This window comes from Callorhinchus milii, unplaced genomic scaffold, assembly GCF_018977255.1.
Source record: "Callorhinchus milii isolate IMCB2004 unplaced genomic scaffold, IMCB_Cmil_1.0 Scaffold12, whole genome shotgun sequence".
In the NCBI taxonomy this organism is placed as follows: domain Eukaryota; kingdom Metazoa; phylum Chordata; class Chondrichthyes; order Chimaeriformes; family Callorhinchidae; genus Callorhinchus; species Callorhinchus milii.
This window is the reverse complement of record NW_024704753.1, coordinates 14,588,956-14,606,446: the sequence shown is the minus strand read 5'-3', so window position 1 is coordinate 14,606,446 and position 17,491 is coordinate 14,588,956. Positions and strand designations below refer to the sequence as shown.

The following is a 17,491-nucleotide window of genomic DNA, read 5'->3' as shown; positions in this document are numbered from 1 at the left end:
ATTTAGAAAGTGCCCACTTTATATTCATAGCAATGTCATCACAGGCCAGTTGTCTGATGTCTTCTCTCCCTGGCTTCAAGTGGTGGGCAGAATTCCTCAGGATTTGGTGCTTTTTGTGAAAATGAAACGTACAAGTAATCTTTGATTTAGCTCCCTAATGAATCTTCCACGCTTAAAGCATGGATGATTTTGCTGAGCACTAGTTTTATATTTCGTGGTTTCTGGTGATACTTGTCCACTTGTGAGATATGGAAGTGAAAGAGGTTTGGGGTTTTAAACACAACATGAACCTTAGTTATTTCACCTTGTGAACATTTGACTGTATGTGATCCTCCATTCTCCATTTCTCTCCTTCCATTCCTGTTTTCTCTTTCCTCCACTCTGCCCCCCCCCCCCCCCAGCCCCCGAGCTCAAAACAAATGCCCCTACAAATTCTTCCCTGTATCTTCACAGGGTTGAAATTACAAGTTATCACATCTCTTTACTAACTCATTCCATCCCAAGACCTCAAAACGGTCAACTCTTACATCCCTCAGTCTGCTTTTCTTCGATCGTGTCTTCAGGCACCCCCCCACCTCCCTGCCTTCCCTCACCCCTACACCACCCCTCCCCCATGCTCGGGCCCCGACACCTGACTGTTCAGTGCTTTGGGACGTTCTCCCAACGTGAAAGGCGCTCTGTAAATGTAATTTTGTTGTTGTTGTTGTTGCTTTTTCTTTAACAATTTCTAGGCTATTAAAACCGGCCTTAGTGTTCTCTAAATGCTCCTTAATTTATCTAGTCTTCCCTTTTACTGTCTCCAGCCTCAGTTGCTGTCTATACCGGGTGCTGTGGGTTTTCAACTAGGTTTAAGTTTAAAACGTTACGGTGACTATTTACTCAGGTTTTCTTCATCTTTCTCAGCATTTGCGGAGTTACAGACCGACATTCACGAGCTCACCAGTGACCTGGATGGTGCTGGGATCCCATTCCTGGATTATCGGACTTACGCCATGAGGGTGCTCTTCCCCGGGATAGAGGACCATCCAGTCCTCAAGGAGCTGGAGGTAAACCCAATTTCTTCATCGTTCAAAGCTACATGTGTTGTGAGAGTCCGACAGTGGGCTAGTGTGGTTAGGGTAGCCTGGTGATGGGCATGACAGAGACATTGAACTTTGGGGAGGGTATTCAGGGAAGGTTCAAGCTCGCTCGATGAGATTGGCACCAACAAAACAAAGGGAGATGTTGGGAATACAGAGACTTGCTACCAAACGCGGTGGTCATAGCAGTTCCTACAATAACTTTTGAAAGAGAAATGGTTGAATGCTCAGCAAAGAACAATATAATCGGCTATGGAATTAAGATGGAGGCAGGCAATGTGGCCAAAGTACAGAAACACAGGGTCAGGGCCCGGATATGAGGGAGGAAAAAGAGCTGAGGATTGAAACGAATGCCAAGGTTGCACACTGGGTTCAACGAGTTTCAGAGAGAGGCCAGGAAGCTTGACATCAGAGCGAGAGACAAGGAGATGTTGGGTGGGAGTTGAGGTGGACGGTTTCGGTCTTGTCCACATTTAGCTGAAGAAAGTTGATTCTCCTTCAGGCCGTGAAGTCTTGAAAGGCAGGTGGACAGGACATGAAGGGCCTTGGAATCTAGTGTAGAGGTAAAGAGGTCGATTTGGTTGCTATAAGCATTTCCTCACCTCGTAAAACTAAAATATTCACCTTATTCCTCGGCAAAACACAATTGATGTGAGGAGGAATTGGATGTAAAATCTGAATTGAAAACATTTTGACTCCAACTGATATAATTGGAATTGAGTTTAAATTTGACGTCTGAACAGGCCTTGAGATGACAACTGTGAACTTCTGGTGATTGTTTTTGGCTAATTTACAGTGGTGCTATTTACACTAATAGTTCGGGGGAAGTACATTTCTCTCAATTAAAACTGACAAGTGACAACCCAGGGAAGCAGAAAAGCTTTCTCTGTGCTGTGTTGCCTTTAATTCTTCCTCTTTCCTTGTCGTGTTCCTAATTCCAAAATTGTGATCCTTGTACTTCAGCTGCCTGGGGAAAAGACCCTCTGGTTTCCTTGTGCTGCAACAATTCACACTTGGACGCCTTTATCTTCCACTGGTGTTCCACCAATGTCTCATTTAATAATTAATCCCTGAAATCTGTCTCTCCCACCGGATGTTCTTTATCACTGCGCCTCTTTCATCCCCGTCATCCTGCACGTGGTAGTGATTAAATGGATGTTTTTTCTTTTGCTCCAGTTGTCTTTAGATCAACCAATTATTTATTTAAAAAAAAGTATATACCGTCCTTCGCATAGGACAGCTTCTCAGAGCGGGTCAAATGCAGAGCAAGGGAGTGGGTGGGGGAAAGAGAGAGATAGCCATAGTCATGGTCAAAGAGGTAGGTTTTCAGGCAGTATTTAAAGACAGAGAGTGGTCAAGAAAAGGGGTAGAAGAATGGCATTCAAGAGGATAGGGTTTAGGATCTGAAAGCTCAGTCACCAATGGTGGTGCACAGAAGGTAGAGAATGCGTAGCAAATCCCTACTTAGCCAAGCCTGGGAGAAGGGGAACAGAGGAGTGGGGTAAGAGGAGTCAGAAAGGAAGGGTGGGGTTTGAAAACAAGTGAAGTGCAATGAAAGGTTCCCAGCCACTCTTCAATTTTCTCCGCTCATCTCCTAAACCTGCTGGCTCTTACACAGACAGCCTCACCCTATCATTCTTTTTGTGCTAGTCCACACAATATTGTTTTCTATTCAATGCAGGAAGATCTCTTGAATCCCTTTACAGCAGTGTGCCATTTAAATATCAGCCTTATTTCCATTGACACAAATGCAGGTGAGTTTTATAAGGGTGGTGTCCTAGCGTTGAATAACCTGCAACTGCCTTTACAATTCCTCGTGTTGGCCTCAGATCAGCCATGATCTTCTAGAATGGCGGAACTGGCTCAAGGGGCTGAATAACCTACGCCTGTTTCTATGACTGTTAGCACACTGTGTTTCACTCGCTCTCTGCCATTCTGATCTCAGGTGACCTCCAACGTGGAGAAGGCCCTGACTCTCTTCGGACAGCTGCTGAATAAGCAGGTCTTCCTGCTGACATTCATCCGCACCTTGGAGGCCCAGCGAAGCTTTTCGATGCGTGACCGGGGTAACGTGGCATCGCTGATCATGACTGGACTCCAAGGCGAGATGGAGTATGCCACTGGGGTCCTGAAACAGCTCCTGTCAGACCTCATCGAGAAAAACCTGGAGAGCAAAAACCATCCCAAGCTGCTGCTCCGAAGGTGAGTCCCCGACATCGGAGATAGTAATAATAGACCTTGCATTTGACATAGCGCCTTACCACGTCTTTGAGACGTCTCAAAGCGCTGCGCAGAATATACCGTAAAGCGTACCGACTGTATATTTTGTGGGCCAAACGCGGCATCCAACTGCTCGCAGCAGCGTCCCCACAAACACTAAGCTCAGCGTGAGGGTCTGTAACTGTGACAATTTCCATTTCTCGCCACGGTGCCCAGTCCGGTTGCCAGCATGGTGCCGTGGATGGACAAATGTCATCCAGGCTGAGATCAGCCGACTCAAACCTGGGGAGGGAGGGAAGCTGGGCTTCCCCTGGTCTGCGGCTGAATTTGACACGGCAGGGAATTACCATCAGGGCAACTGGTGGGTTTAAAGAGACATTGTTTTTTGTTCCACTCCAGCAGGGTTTTTCAACCTAGTAACGCTCTCCTCACAACACTGCTCATGTCTGTGGGTCTTCCAGTGATAGAGAAATGTGATTGACAGAACAGAACGTCAATGATTTCAGAACACTCAGCATCTATGGAGAGAGGAAAGTGAGTTAACGTTTCAGGTCGATGACCTTTCGACTGAACTCCTTTCTGATGGAACGTTACCAATCTGAAACGTTAACTCACTTGCCTCTCTCCATAGAGGCTGCCTGACCCGCTGAGTGTTCCCAGTGACTTCTGTCAACAAAGTGATCCTTGAGCAGCTCAAATGTAGCCCTAACAGGTCCCACTCTGGATTTCCCAACAGTAATTGATGATGATGATAACATAATAATAATATTATTACAATCAGCAAAAGTGACATCTAAAGAAACAAACAAAATTACATTTGTATAGTTCCTTTCACATCGGCGGGATATCTCAAGGCGCTGGTAACATTACAATAAGCTGGGACTCACAAGTACATAAATGAAGAACAGTAATCTGTCATAAACCAGATATCATCATTAAAACAACTAGCTTGCACGTGCATAATGATACGTAGTGATGTATCATTACAAGTGGCCATTCCAAGTGACTACAGCGCACAAAATAAGGAACTAGAGAAGATCAGGAAATATGTTGATCTACTGTATAAATGACAGGATGAGCACACTTCCTACAAGGATTGATGCAGCTGAGACTGTTAATAATAACCCTTGCGTTTGATATCGCACCTTATCACATCGCTGAGACATCTCAAAGAGCTTCACGGAATATACTGTAACTAACTTTACTGTATATTTTGTGTAAAGACAATTCAGAAATGGATTGACAAGACACTGGACAAAATATCCACCTTCTGCAGAAAGTAGCTGTTTTAGGAAGTTTAAACATGCTAAGAAAAGTAGCATCTATTCATATGTAATGTGGCAGTGTTATTGGTCTGATGGACCGATTCATGAAAACCACTTCGAAACTACTTCTACGGAATGATTTAACTTGTAATAACATACCAATATTATGATCCTTCCATTTGATGTAACCTTTTATTGCACTGTTGAACATCCCAAAGCGCTTTTCAGAATTTACTGGAAGTGGCTATATTTTTTATTGGCAAACCTAGCAGTCAATTTACACAAATAACCATGAAGAAAATGGCCAATTTTTAATCTGAAGCATTGTTGGCCAGGATGCTGGGAAAAAAAACCTTTTCTTTTTAAGGACAATCGTGCTGGTAAATGATTTCTCGAGGGTGCGTAACACAACCGACCGACCCTCTGGCTAAACTGGGTGATGCAGGAATGTGCTTGACCAACAACTCTTTGCTTTACAATTTTTTCCATCAAAGTACAAAGTGACGTGGGCATAGGATGCTCATGTGGAGGAAGGTTGTTCAATCATAAATAAAGCATACTTGTCCTTTAAGCCTGCAACGACCTGATGTGACAGAATGGGAACTCCACTTCCATTTTGCAGAACGTAAACTGCTTTGGCAGGTGAGGTGGGAACAAGAGCTTTCAGTTGCATATTGGGTCGTCTCTGCAGACAGGCCCCTGTAACTGGGAGATTCTAAACGCAGATCGTCTGTACATCTCATTGATGTTTCACATGAACGCACAATGAGGATAAAACCAAATACTGTAAAGTCAGTGCAGTCTTTTTAAAAAGATTATAAACCACTCGTGTGTGTGTGCGTGTGGTTTGTTGTGTTTTATGTGTATGTATTTTGCATGCATGCATTTTTGGCATGCGTGTTCATACACTTTGTATATCGAGATCAAGTTATATATCAGCGCAGTTGTACTTGAGAAAGAAAAGAGAGTTTTTCCCAGCATCCTGGCCAACAGTGCTTCAAATAAAAATTGGTCATTTTCTTCATGGCTATTTGTTTCATACATTGTGTGGGTGGGTGGGTGGGTGGGGTGAGGTGTGTGTGTTCTGTGATGGGTCCCAGTTCAAGCCCCTGTATCCTGATGGTGTGGTGTTCTCTCTTGCACAGTGCGCCACCTATTGGTTGAATCCATAATTCGTGAAAATCATCCAATAAAAACAAATAAGGTCTCACTTGATTGCCGTTTCCAGGTTCCTGACGCACCCAGATGCAGTCTCAAACCTGTCAGTGACCTTGAGAAGATGGAGTTGTTACCCAGGTGGTGGGGGAGGTTGTTCAGAGAATTTACAGCTTGCCTTTCACACTTGTTTTTCTTAGTCATCGTTGAGATTAATATTGTCTGGCAGATGTTGTTTGCCATGTTATCAACCCCTTGGTAAAGTGCTATTCAGAGCATATTATTCTATGGACGAGGCCTTCATGTGCCAGATCTCGGTTGATTGCAGTCAGAGGAACCCTATATTCTCCAAACTCAACCGTTTGGATGTGAGGGGTTTTGTGGTGATAACAGAGGGTTATTTGGTGAGTGGCTGAGGTGCCAGTATTCAGTCTGTACAAAGTTAGCTGTTCTCAGTCAGAACAGCGGTGGTGATGCTATATTTGAGCCGTGTGCCAGGACTTCTGTCCCTTGTTGCAATCCAATGATATCTGCTGATGAGTGCTTTTGTGTAGGCATTGGATGGGGATGGTGACTGGGAATGAATAAATTTAAGCAGCAAGACAGCGCAATGAGCTTTTACTTCAACCAACCCACTGACAAAATAGGGCGGAGGAAGAGCATGCAGAATTCAATCCAAAAGATTGTAAGTGAAAGCTCAGTGCATTGCACACTGATGGAATAGCAGTGAAAGATGAGGCAATTTATGGATTTAACTTGACTTTTCAACTGAGCTTGTTTGAGGGACTTTCCATCCTTTGGATGAGACGTTAAAACAAGGTCCCATCTACCTGTTCAGGTGGATGTTAAAGATCCCATAGGATTATTCGAAAAGTGAAGTGAGTTTCTCCCAGTGTCCTGGCCAACAATCCCCCAAATAACATTGATCACTCCATCCATAGTTGTTTGGGGATATTTGCAGTACGCAACTGCCTGCTGTGTTTCGCCCACAAAATACAGTCCACTTTAGAATATATATCCTGTGAAGTGCTTTGAGACATCTCAACGACATGATAAGGCACTATAACAAAATATGCAAGGGTTTGACCTGTGGCCTCTTCATTCAATCAGCCTAACTGCATCCTCAACACCAACCTGCTCTCCCCTCATGTCGATGCATATTTAAATAGTTAGGAAAACAAAGATCACATTTTCCCAGAAGTTTTACTGTTGAGGTTTGAAAGGTGAACAGTGGCTTGTATCACATTGAATCACATCCCTGTTCTGAAGCAGTCCATTCAAGAAGATTGGAGTGTGAATCTCAAGTGCGTGAGAGAATGCTTTCGGGACTGCTGGTAATGTGCAACATTGCTTAAACATTAATAATTGAACTGTTTTTTTGCTGTGGATCAGACTTCCTGTATTTTTGTCTTGCCTCCTGGCTACCGGGGCAGATGGACCCTAGAGCCAGTCACTTTGAAGCCTGTGCGAATTCTTCCTGTTGATGCTCTGTTCTCCCTCTCTCGCTGTCATTTCAATACGTCCTTCAAGCTCGTCTTGTTGAGAAGATGTCTTGCGTGACCCCGTCAGTCATTTTTGTTTGTCCCCGTAGGGAAGGTATACTTTCTGCTACGCTCCGCGGATGCACTGGATTTCACCACAGTGTGTTGATGGAACCGTTTTACTGGTGTAATGGGCCACTTGTGGCCTTGACGGAAATAGCATTGAATTGGTGCAAAAAATACGGCTTTCATCAGAAGGGTCTGGAAGCGTTGAGGTAGAAATGAACTTAGGCTGAGCTAAACATCTCTGTCACAACTGAATTCTAGTCCGTTCAGATGTTTGGAACCTCCGCTAGCCTTTAAGGGACTGATTGTTTCGTTATTAAAGACCAAGAATGCCGGACAGCTCAGTGATAAAGACAGGTTAGAACTGCATGTCTGCCCTGCATCAGAGACAGGTGACCCCTGAAATGTCAGCTTCTCTCTCTCAGGGACTGATGGAGCTGCCGTGCGTGTCCGCCAATCTGGCACTTTATTTCAGATTTCAGATTCATGGGTTTTTATAGAAAATCAGCAGAGATGGTTCCTGAGAGAAAGTCCAGGAGCCTGTTACTTCTTTACAACCGGAGAGGTTGTTGTAATAACAATATATTGCCTTTGAATCGCGCCTTATTGAGATAGGAATTTTGAAGGTTTATAGCACAGTTGGAGTGGAATGCCCCACCTGGAACAATAATTAAGGCTGAATGTATATTACAACAGCAACGACGACAACTTGCATTTATACAGCATCCTTCGGGTGGGATAGCATCTGTTAGTTCTTAAGAGGGAATGAGACGAAATGTAAAGGTGGAGAAGGAGAATGGAGCTAAACAGGCTTTTTCAGAGGGTCTGCGTTCCTTCATACTTGTGCCAGCGCTCTGAACGAGCTCTGTATTTGGTTCCATTCTGCCCCCCTTTTCATCTTTTCAGAAATGTATTTAATTCCCTCTTAAAAACTAATATACATTCTGCCTCAACTATGGTTCCAGGTCAGACACTCCTCATATCTCTCTGTATTTATAAGAAAATTCTCCTTACCTCTCCCTTTGTTTTTTTTGGTAATTTCCCTCTTACCCACCCAACGGTATTGAGCTGTTTCTTAAATGAGTCCATTGTCCTGGCCTCGACCTCCCTTCTTTGTATCTTGTTTTAGCTGTTGGTTATCCTCTAAGGAAATAAATACTTTCTGGTCTTTGTCCTCAAATTACTCCTCGCAGGTCACCCCAACAAGAGGAGACACAAAATTCTGCTACCCGGGTCCTCACCCATCCCACACTCCCTACTCCCATCACCCCAGTTCTCCTTGTTTCAGAACAGATCGATTTGAAGATTTTCACTCTCGCTTTCAAATCACTTCATGCCCTTCATACCTCTCCTGTCTGCTCACACCCTATTTCGCTACTTGCTGCCTTCGCTCAGGTGGCTCCGGTCTTCTCCGTTCCACCATTGGAAGCCGTGCTTTCAGCCACTAGCCTCTGACTCTCTGGAACTCCCTGCCTCAATCCCTCCATCTTGCCTCCTCTTTACCTGTCTTCAAATCACACCTGAAGACTTTCCTCTCTGACCCTGCCTTCAGTCACCTCTCCTTTCTTTCTAGCTTTGCGCCAAACCACACTCGCCACAGTTAAGCGCTCCGAGATGCTATTCCCGTGAGGGGCGCTTGTATAAATGCAAAGTTGTTGCTGTTGCTCTTCTTGACCCCTGATCCTGTGCCTTCTCGTCATGCTTCCTTGACGTATCTGACCCTAGCTTTCTTTTCTCTTTCCCGTTTAGCATCCACAATGCGTGCCTGTTCCCCATCCGGGCTATGTGACAGCAGCACTCTCTCAAATGTGTAAAGAGCCATTAACAAATCAGGAGTAATGTATACTGACAATTGAGAAGCATTTTAATTGTGTTGCTAGGGATGTTTTCAAGGTCATTGTCATGGGGAACTCTTGCATATTATCTGAGGTGGATTTGGGGGGTGATTTATGTATTACGTAAGCTAATTAGCCTAATTGCCTCATATTAATTGGAATTCAGTATTTGCTTAAAAGATTGCCGGGTTGTGTGGGGGCATAGAGCATTGTGTGGATCTGCCTGTGATGTCCTGAAAATGATAGGGGTCTTGGTTAAATTGCTGTGGTCTCCCTTGGCCACTTGGCACGGTACTGTAAAAACTATCCCAGTCAATCAATCCAGTCAACTTTACCTTAACAATTGTACGGGTGCCCAGGTTTTCTTTTAGGATAAAGAGTGAGTGGAGCTGGCGCGATCTGTCCTTCACTCTACAACCTGGATTCTGTTTGAATAAAATCTGCTCACTGGTGGAAAGGTCTTAAGATAACTGGGTGGGTTGGGGGAGTGGGGGTGGGGTCTTCTCAGGATGTTAGCAAATTGCTGCACAAAAGTGCTAAAAAATAGGCGGGATTACTCTTAAGACAGTGGCTGGTAGAAAGAAGATAAATGTCACATTTGTACAGTAGGGACCAATCTATTGTTGGGATTAAGGTGTATTGTAGAGCAAAGTCCAGGAAGCTTTACTTTGCATCCAACTGTGTTGTGACACATGAGCAATTGATGATGACATTGGGCATCATCAGTTGTCCAGGGGTAATAAATAATTATTTAAAAATAAATCAAAATAATTAGTCATGCAATCCACGACTGTTTGTGGGACACTGCTGTGTGCAATTGTCTGCTGCGTTTCGCCCACAAAATATACAGTCAAATTCACTTTACGGTATATTCTGTGAAGCGACTTGAAGAAGTGATAAGGCGCTATATCAAATGCAAGGATTATTAGTAGTAGTAATATTAGTAAAGCAAGGGAGGGTTCCATGCCCAGCATTAAGATCCTGCATTTTGTTGAGCAAAGAATTTTTAAAAAAGATAAATGTCTGAGGCATGGAGCGAAGGTTTGGGACCATCCTTTAATTGGTGTTTAAGGATTGGTTGCAATTAACAATACACATGTCAGCCGTTATTGTAGTGTTTCGGATTTGATTAATTAGTTACGATGGAAAAATGTGTGGCTGCGAGAGAGAGGTTCCTGGGGGAATGTAACCTTTGAAAAGCATCACGGGAAATTAATGTTCTATTTTCACACGTTTGAAACGCGGAGTAAACTTGCAGGCGTGGCAGTTTATAATGACCGGGGTCGTTCATTATAACTCAAAATGCCTTTGTCCTGGGAGTGGATCGTTCCCCTGTGACTCTGCTGGTGCACGTCACTTCTGTATTGTCCCTCAAGTCTGATCAACATCCTGTGGGCCCCCAATCAGCAAGGCTTCTGCTTCTCAAATGTGTCAGTCCTAAAAGGAATCAGCATCTCAATGGGAAAGCTCATCTCCTGATCCCACTCCCATGAGAAAACAGTCTGCAATGCCTGCTCGCTGCAGTGTGCACAAAGCTTTCTGTTCCTCTTCTATTCTGAAGACTTGGCATCACATAGCCACTACGTGATGTATCTTTCGTTTTCTCTGACTCCCTCTCTCACTCTCTTTCTTTCTCACTCTCTCTCCTCGTTTTGCACAATGAGCTCCTATTTTGCCCACAATCAGGTATGGATAAAAATGGTCATTCCACTTCATGGCTGTTTGGGAGATATTGCTGTGTGTAAACTGGCTGCTGTGTTTGCCTACAAAACACGCAATTGCTATGTCTTACAGTAAATCCTGTGAAGCACTTTGGGCCAGGTTGGCAATGTGATAAGGTGCTGTAACAAGTGCAAGCAGGGATTATTGTTGTTTATTGGACCAATCTCTGCTACGGCACATTATCATCAGAGCATCTTTGCCCCAGAGGGAGTGGCCTTTTTGACCACACTCTCCCCTTCACCGGGAATGCAAATGTGTCGCTCACATTCCAGGTAGCTGTGTAAACAGGTGATTTGTATCTCATGTACACCGTTTATTGTTGCAGTTGATTTAATTCCAGTGATTTTCTCTTTCAAGGACTGAATCTGTAGCTGAGAAGATGCTGACAAACTGGTTCACATTCCTCTTGTACAAGTTCCTCAAGGTAAGACTGCACGTTGCCTGATTTCCCTTCAACCCACAAACCAGCTGCTCATTCATGAGCTGCCCTGGCCAATGTACGAGTTACTTCTTAATATTTTTTTAACCTTGACGTAAACTATTTTCCTCCTTTATTTGAGTTTTCCTTCCTTTACTGTTAACCTTGGAGCTTTCCCGCTCCACAAGTTCCGTCCAATGTGCTGCAATAAAATGTTTTTTGTGTGGTAACTGCCAGCGTACCGGAGCAAGGCTTGACCAGGTAGGACTGATCCCTCATTAGGCCTTTGACTCGCTGGTTGAAGGCTTGTACTCGGCTCAATCGGGTGCTTGATTGTCACCTGAGTTGAGAAGGAGGTTGCTTTGGGTGTGACAATCAGGGGAGCCTACCGCGTTTGGGGAATTACAAAGCTCCGAGGGGATTGATACCATATTGATGGTGTCCAGCTTTTAATGCAGATTGGGATCAACAAATTCTGCCAAAGTGCGCAAAGAGGCAGTGAGTCAAATATCTGTGATCGTGAGGAGAGGCCACTTTCCTCTCCGCCCCCTCCTTCTTTCTCGCTTTGCCAACTTTCAGAAACTGCATTGAATGCTTCCTGTCCCTTCTTCCAATGCCCCAGGGTTAAAAGAAAATCATAGACAATGTGCTTGACTCGCTCTGTGAGGAAGTGAGGAACTTGAAAGCAAAGCAGGGTTACAAGCGGACTTCAGATGTGCTGAAGAGATGGTATAGAAGCTCGTAAACAGACAATGTTTTGTTTTGGGTGGGAGCGGAGATGGAGGGTGGGGTGGCGCGGAGGTGGGGGAGGGAAAGAGAATTCTAATCCAGTTTGTGGTGAGACCATGTGTGAAGGTATTGTGCGAGGCCAGTTCTGGGTTTCTCTATTGTTGGTCCAAACATCTAGCTGAAGGAAAGTGGTTGAAAATGGACACTCTCATTCAGAAACACGTCCCTAAAGTGCTTTGTTCATCAATAATGCACACCTCATGTTGCTTTTTGCTTTCATGCCCCGAACAGAAGAGAGTAAATGGATCCGTACTCGTAGCCTCTGCCAGAGTGCTGCTTTCTCCCGTCTGTCCAATAATGGTCCTTTCTAGTTCTGTGTGTGAGCAATGCTTGCTTTACAAATTAAAAGAAAATGCCTGGAGGGGCCTGTCTTCTTCAAACCCAGAATGTGTATAAAAAGGGAGCAATGATTCCAAGGGAATAAATTAGTTTAGTGAATGTGCGTCTCTCTTTCTCTTTCTCTGCTCATCTCCTGCTTTACTTTAACTGAAAACGTGCAGAGAAATGGAGATCGCGGCAATAAACGTGTCCACACAAACAGCCGTGGCCAGGAATTGGGTGGGGAGGGATAATCGGAAGTTAGAAATTGTCGGGAGGAAAAGGTCGATGTGTTCACAAAAAGCCATGTACACGTTAAATATATTTTTTAAAGGAAGGGGCTTCAGTGCTAGGGCCATGGTTTGAAACCATCTGCTCTACTCACTTGTTATAGAGGACGTCTCTTTACCCAGCAGCCGTGAATGAAAATATATCCCTGTATTCTAATGTATTCCCAAAATAGGTGAAAGTGGGTTGGTCTCTGAGACACGTTAGGACGTGAGAGATGAATTCCCTCCCTCGTTCCCTCCCTCATCGAGGAATGTTCATTAATAATGCACACCTCATGTGGCTTTTTGCTTTCATGCAATCTGTGGGGAAAGTATTCTCTCCGTTTAATCCTCTTGGTAGTACCTGATTAATGATATCGCGCTCAGTGGATCTCCAGAAGGCTGTGACAGTTTCTGTGACAATTCCATCCCATCCTTTGAACCGTGAAACAATTGCCACGAGGAGCTCCGAATGCTTTGAATCATTCTCCTTGAAAGTTTTCCCAAAACAGCAGAGTTCCTTTGTGGGAGGGTGATTAAGATCAGTGGCACTTTTTAAAATAGTTTTTATTTAGAAACAAAAGGCAAGAATCTAAAGTTTTGTGTCAATGCTTTCAGTGCAAAGCGTCTGTGTTGTAGATTAGGACCAAGTGTTTCAGGGCTGAGTTGTGGAGCCCCTCATTCCTGGTCAGCCTGCACGTCTTGTGGTTTGATGCCCTTTATTTTTGGAGGGGTGGGGGGAAGAGTTTAGATAAAGAGCCAAAGCCTGGCATGATCGTGAGTCACCCACAAGATTTGAAAGAGTTAATCTAATCGATTTTGTGGAGATAACGGCCTTAGTTATGATGTTCTGGGAAGGAATGAGTTAGAGTGGGTGAAAGTGTGAAGGTAGAGAGGTTACTGTAGGAATGGGAAAGGCTATCAGGCTTGATGAGCGACTCCATTTTTACTCGTCATAGTACAAGGACTGAAAGGTAATGAGTAACTTTAATTTTCAAACGCCGACTTTGGGTCATTCTTTTCCAGGACTTTACCTCTCCTCTCGGACTCTCTTCATCTCCCTCGATCTTCCCTCCCTCCAATAGTCTTTTCAATCTCATCTTATTTCATTTCTCTCGCAGTCTTGCACTGTGGGATTTGGTTTCTCAGTATTTAAATATAAAACCCAGACTTCACACAACCACAAAGAAGCAGCTTGTTTTGCTGCGAAGCTGCATGCAGGACTCTCTCCCCCTCTTCCTTGATTGCGTACTGAAGGTCCTCTACCTCCGCTCCATAAAGCCTTGAAGGCAATTAAGTGGAGCTTCGGAATATCAATCCATACTTCACCTTCAACCCTCGCCTGTTGCCTTCTGCTAGTCCCAGTCCCACAGTACTTGCCTATCTCAGTCTATTAATATCAAACCCCCAACACACAGCTTTGTTGTAATAAGTGCTAAATGACTCCAGATTGAGCCAGCTCCACGTATCCACCACACTCTCATTTTTAAATCTCACTGTATGCATATGAATTTTGTCCTTATATCCTTTCAATCTATCCTTACAGTCCAAATTAATAACATGCTGACATCTGCCTTCTGCTTCTTGGCATTTTAAAAGACCTAAATCGTGTCTCCCTCAATCATTTTTTCCAATGAAATTAAATTCAGCTTTCTTCATAACCTGGACTCTTTAAGGTCTTGATTCACTAAGCAACTCCAACTGACAAGCATCAGAATGGTTTCCCTACTGATCCGACCAATGTTGGAATAATTTTGCCACTTCCGAAGCTGGTTGCCGGCCTATAGCTTGTAATAATGAGTGTTAAATGCCATTTTTCTACAATTGTGTTTTATTTTCATGCCTGATGTTCCTACATCTTCTGTGCCTAATGATACTCGGAGCTGATGGAATTCCCTTTTATCTGGACAGGGAGGTGATGAAAGGTTCATTATCGTGATTTGTCATGTCTCAGATGGCTGCTTCAAAGATGCTCCTCCATTAGAGAATTCCCCTCCCTGCCCCCCTCCAAAAAAAACCAATTTAATGAAGTCAGATTCACAGATTAATCATCATTTTTGAGACAAGCGTGTCATCAGAGGTCCTGGCTGGGATGTACGTGTGTGGAGACTCGTTAGCAGCTGTCTGTTTAATTATCGGAGATGATAAGGAGTTGCTAACAGCATATGGTGACAACAGGATTGCTCGGAGAGCGCTGTTTGTGCCAAAGTGAATTTAATTTGAGAAAGCACAAGAGAGTCAGAGCAAGGAACGAGCAGGAATGTCTCTCCGTTGGGAAAATAATTAGTTCCGTTTCCCAAACAGCTCCGTGAGAGTGCTTTATTTTATGTTCTGCAAATTCGTAGTGAGATGCTGCTGCTTTTGCTGGGGAAGATTTTAGAAAGGCTGCAATTTAGAACCGGAGTTCAGTGAAGGAGATCGACTCTTGACCAAACTTAGTAACTGTGGCTAAAAAGAGGTGTGTGTGGAAGGAGGCACTGAGGGAATTACATGTGCACGGGAATATGAGGCTCATATGTGGGTGTGCATTCACATTGGTGGTGGGGACAGAGGGAACAAGAGTGACGTTATGTGGGGAGAGGGGGAAGGGGGGTGCATATAAAGCACTCCTTCCTTAGAAGGGGATATTCCCACTGGTTTCAATTCCATGACAGCCTTCTTGAGACCAGTGTCGCCTTGTTTTCTATCTCGTGGAGGAAACACTTTCCTAATAACCTCCCATCTGACCTTCCGTGTTTACTTTCATGGATGGCATTCCAAGATCCCAGTAAAGCTGCTGTGTGCTTGAGGAATAGTTACTCACTTGGGCTATATCAACCCTTAAACCTCCAATCCTCCTCACCAACCAGACATTTTTATCCAGTTCTTCTTTGAAGGCCTGAATGGACACAGCATTCACTGCTCTTGGTGGCATTTGGTTCTGATGAGCTGGGATCACAGAGACCCTTTGCTGTGCTCAATGCTGCTCTGGATTGAATTTCTTTTCAGTGTAATGGCCCCGGGATTGATATCTGTTTAGCACGAATTGATGAAAATTGTCATGGGGTTGGAGGAAGAGGAATAGGAAAAGGTCTTGTGAGAAACTTCTTCACCTAAAGATGAATCCCACTGACTGGAGGAAAAGATAGTTTGCGAGCCCAGCGTTTTGTCAGCTGCCTGTGTTCGACTTTGACGCTGATAACGGTGCAAAGAACAGTTGAATGGGGAGCCTGGCATCGGGGATGGGAACTGCCCAGTGTGCAAGGTGTGGAGCTAACTGTTGCCTTTCTTGCCTTGTGCTGGGTAGGAGTGTGCTGGGGAGCCGCTGTTCATGCTGTACTGTGCCATCAAGCAGCAGATGGAGAAAGGCCCCATCGACGCAATCACAGGGGAGGCACGTTACTCTCTGAGTGAAGACAAGCTCATTCGCCAGCAAATAGACTACAAAACCGTGGTGAGTATTTATGTTTGTCGCAATAGTTTCTGTGCTCGTTCATCACTCGCTGTGATTCATCAAGGAGCCTTTTCTTTAAACTCCCCCCTCACCCTGCTACTAATGACTCCCACCCTCCCCTGCTGGAAAGGCTGACACTTGCCTGGGTTTAATGCCCTAGACACCAGACACCCTCCACTACCTCACTGCGGAGTCATCTTACTGTGAAGTCACTGTGGAGTCCTGTAGCTCAGTGGTTAGAGCACTCGCTTTGCAAGCGAGAGACCTGAGTTCAATTCCAGGCAGAGGGCGAAACCTTGGGCAAGTTTCCTTACTCCACACAGAGCCTAATAATAATCCCTCCAAAACCAAAAACAATAATAAATTGGTCATTTTCAATCTACGACTGTTTGTGGGACATTGCTGTGCGCAATTGTCTGCCGCGTTCGCCCACAAATATACAGTCAATTCACTTTACAGTGTGTTCTGTGAAGCGCTTTGGCACGTCCTCCCGACGTGAAAAGCGCTATATCAAATGCAAGGATTATTATTATTATCTTTAAAGCTGATGATGAGTGCCACCTGGCTATTGAGCCATTGAGAGGGCATTGCTCACCCTGTTGGACAAGTCCCTCTATTAATAATAATAATCCTTTCATTTGATATAGTGCATTATCTTATCGTCGAGACGTCTCAAAGCGCTTCACAGGATATACTGTAAAGTGGAGTGACTGTGTGTTTTGTAGGCTAAATATTGGTCCTCCAGTTCTTGAGTCCCTTCTGTGTGAAGAAATAATCATGCTTCAAAATAATTGGGGTCCAAAATTCCTTAAAGTTTTAAGAGTTGTGATGGAGCTTTTGGCTGCAGGATATCATGTGCAGTCAAATTAAATATTACACCATAAATCAGTAATTCTATATAAAAAAGCACCACTGGCATCAAATATTATGCAGGTATAGAATGTAAATGTTTCAGTAGATTGAGAAGAATTGACCCTGGAGTTACTCAAATGTTATTTCAGACCTTTCCATCAGGAACAGAAAGGAGAGGCTTCCTGAGGGAGAGGGAGGATTGCTAGCCAAACAGGCAGAAGTTCAGCTGGGGGGTGGATAGGGGAGATGCTGAGGTTGATTTTGACTGGTGCAGCGTTATAATAATCCTGCACTTATCACATCAATGTGATGTCTCAAAGTGCTACACAGGGTTTGTCTGTGAAATGCTGTGACTAGAGGTAAAGAATCTATAAATATACAATCTACACACAGCAATGTCTCACAAATAGCCATGAAGTGAAGGACCAATTTTATCTTGGGATTGTTGGCCAGGACACTGGGAGAAACTCCCTTCTCTTTTCGAATAATGCCACAGGATCTTTAACGTTCATCTGAACAGGCACAGACGGGACCTTGGTTTAATGTCTCAACTGATATTAAACCAAGGACATCACCTGACATTGCAGGG

The 17,491-nt window shown here is 44.2% G+C and overlaps 1 protein-coding gene across 1 annotated transcript in view; it reads left to right on the top strand.

Moving 5' to 3' along the window:
- The window catches only part of LOC103176660 (plexin-A1), a 223,873-nt gene that overhangs the window by 190,296 nt on the left and 16,086 nt on the right, over positions 1-17,491 (top strand). The window contains exons 20-23 of the mRNA XM_007890334.2: positions 904-1,046; positions 3,025-3,281; positions 11,181-11,247; positions 15,904-16,050. Coding sequence (XP_007888525.1) covers positions 904-1,046; positions 3,025-3,281; positions 11,181-11,247; positions 15,904-16,050 — 614 coding nt within the window. The remainder of the gene's footprint in view (positions 1-903; positions 1,047-3,024; positions 3,282-11,180; positions 11,248-15,903; positions 16,051-17,491) is intronic.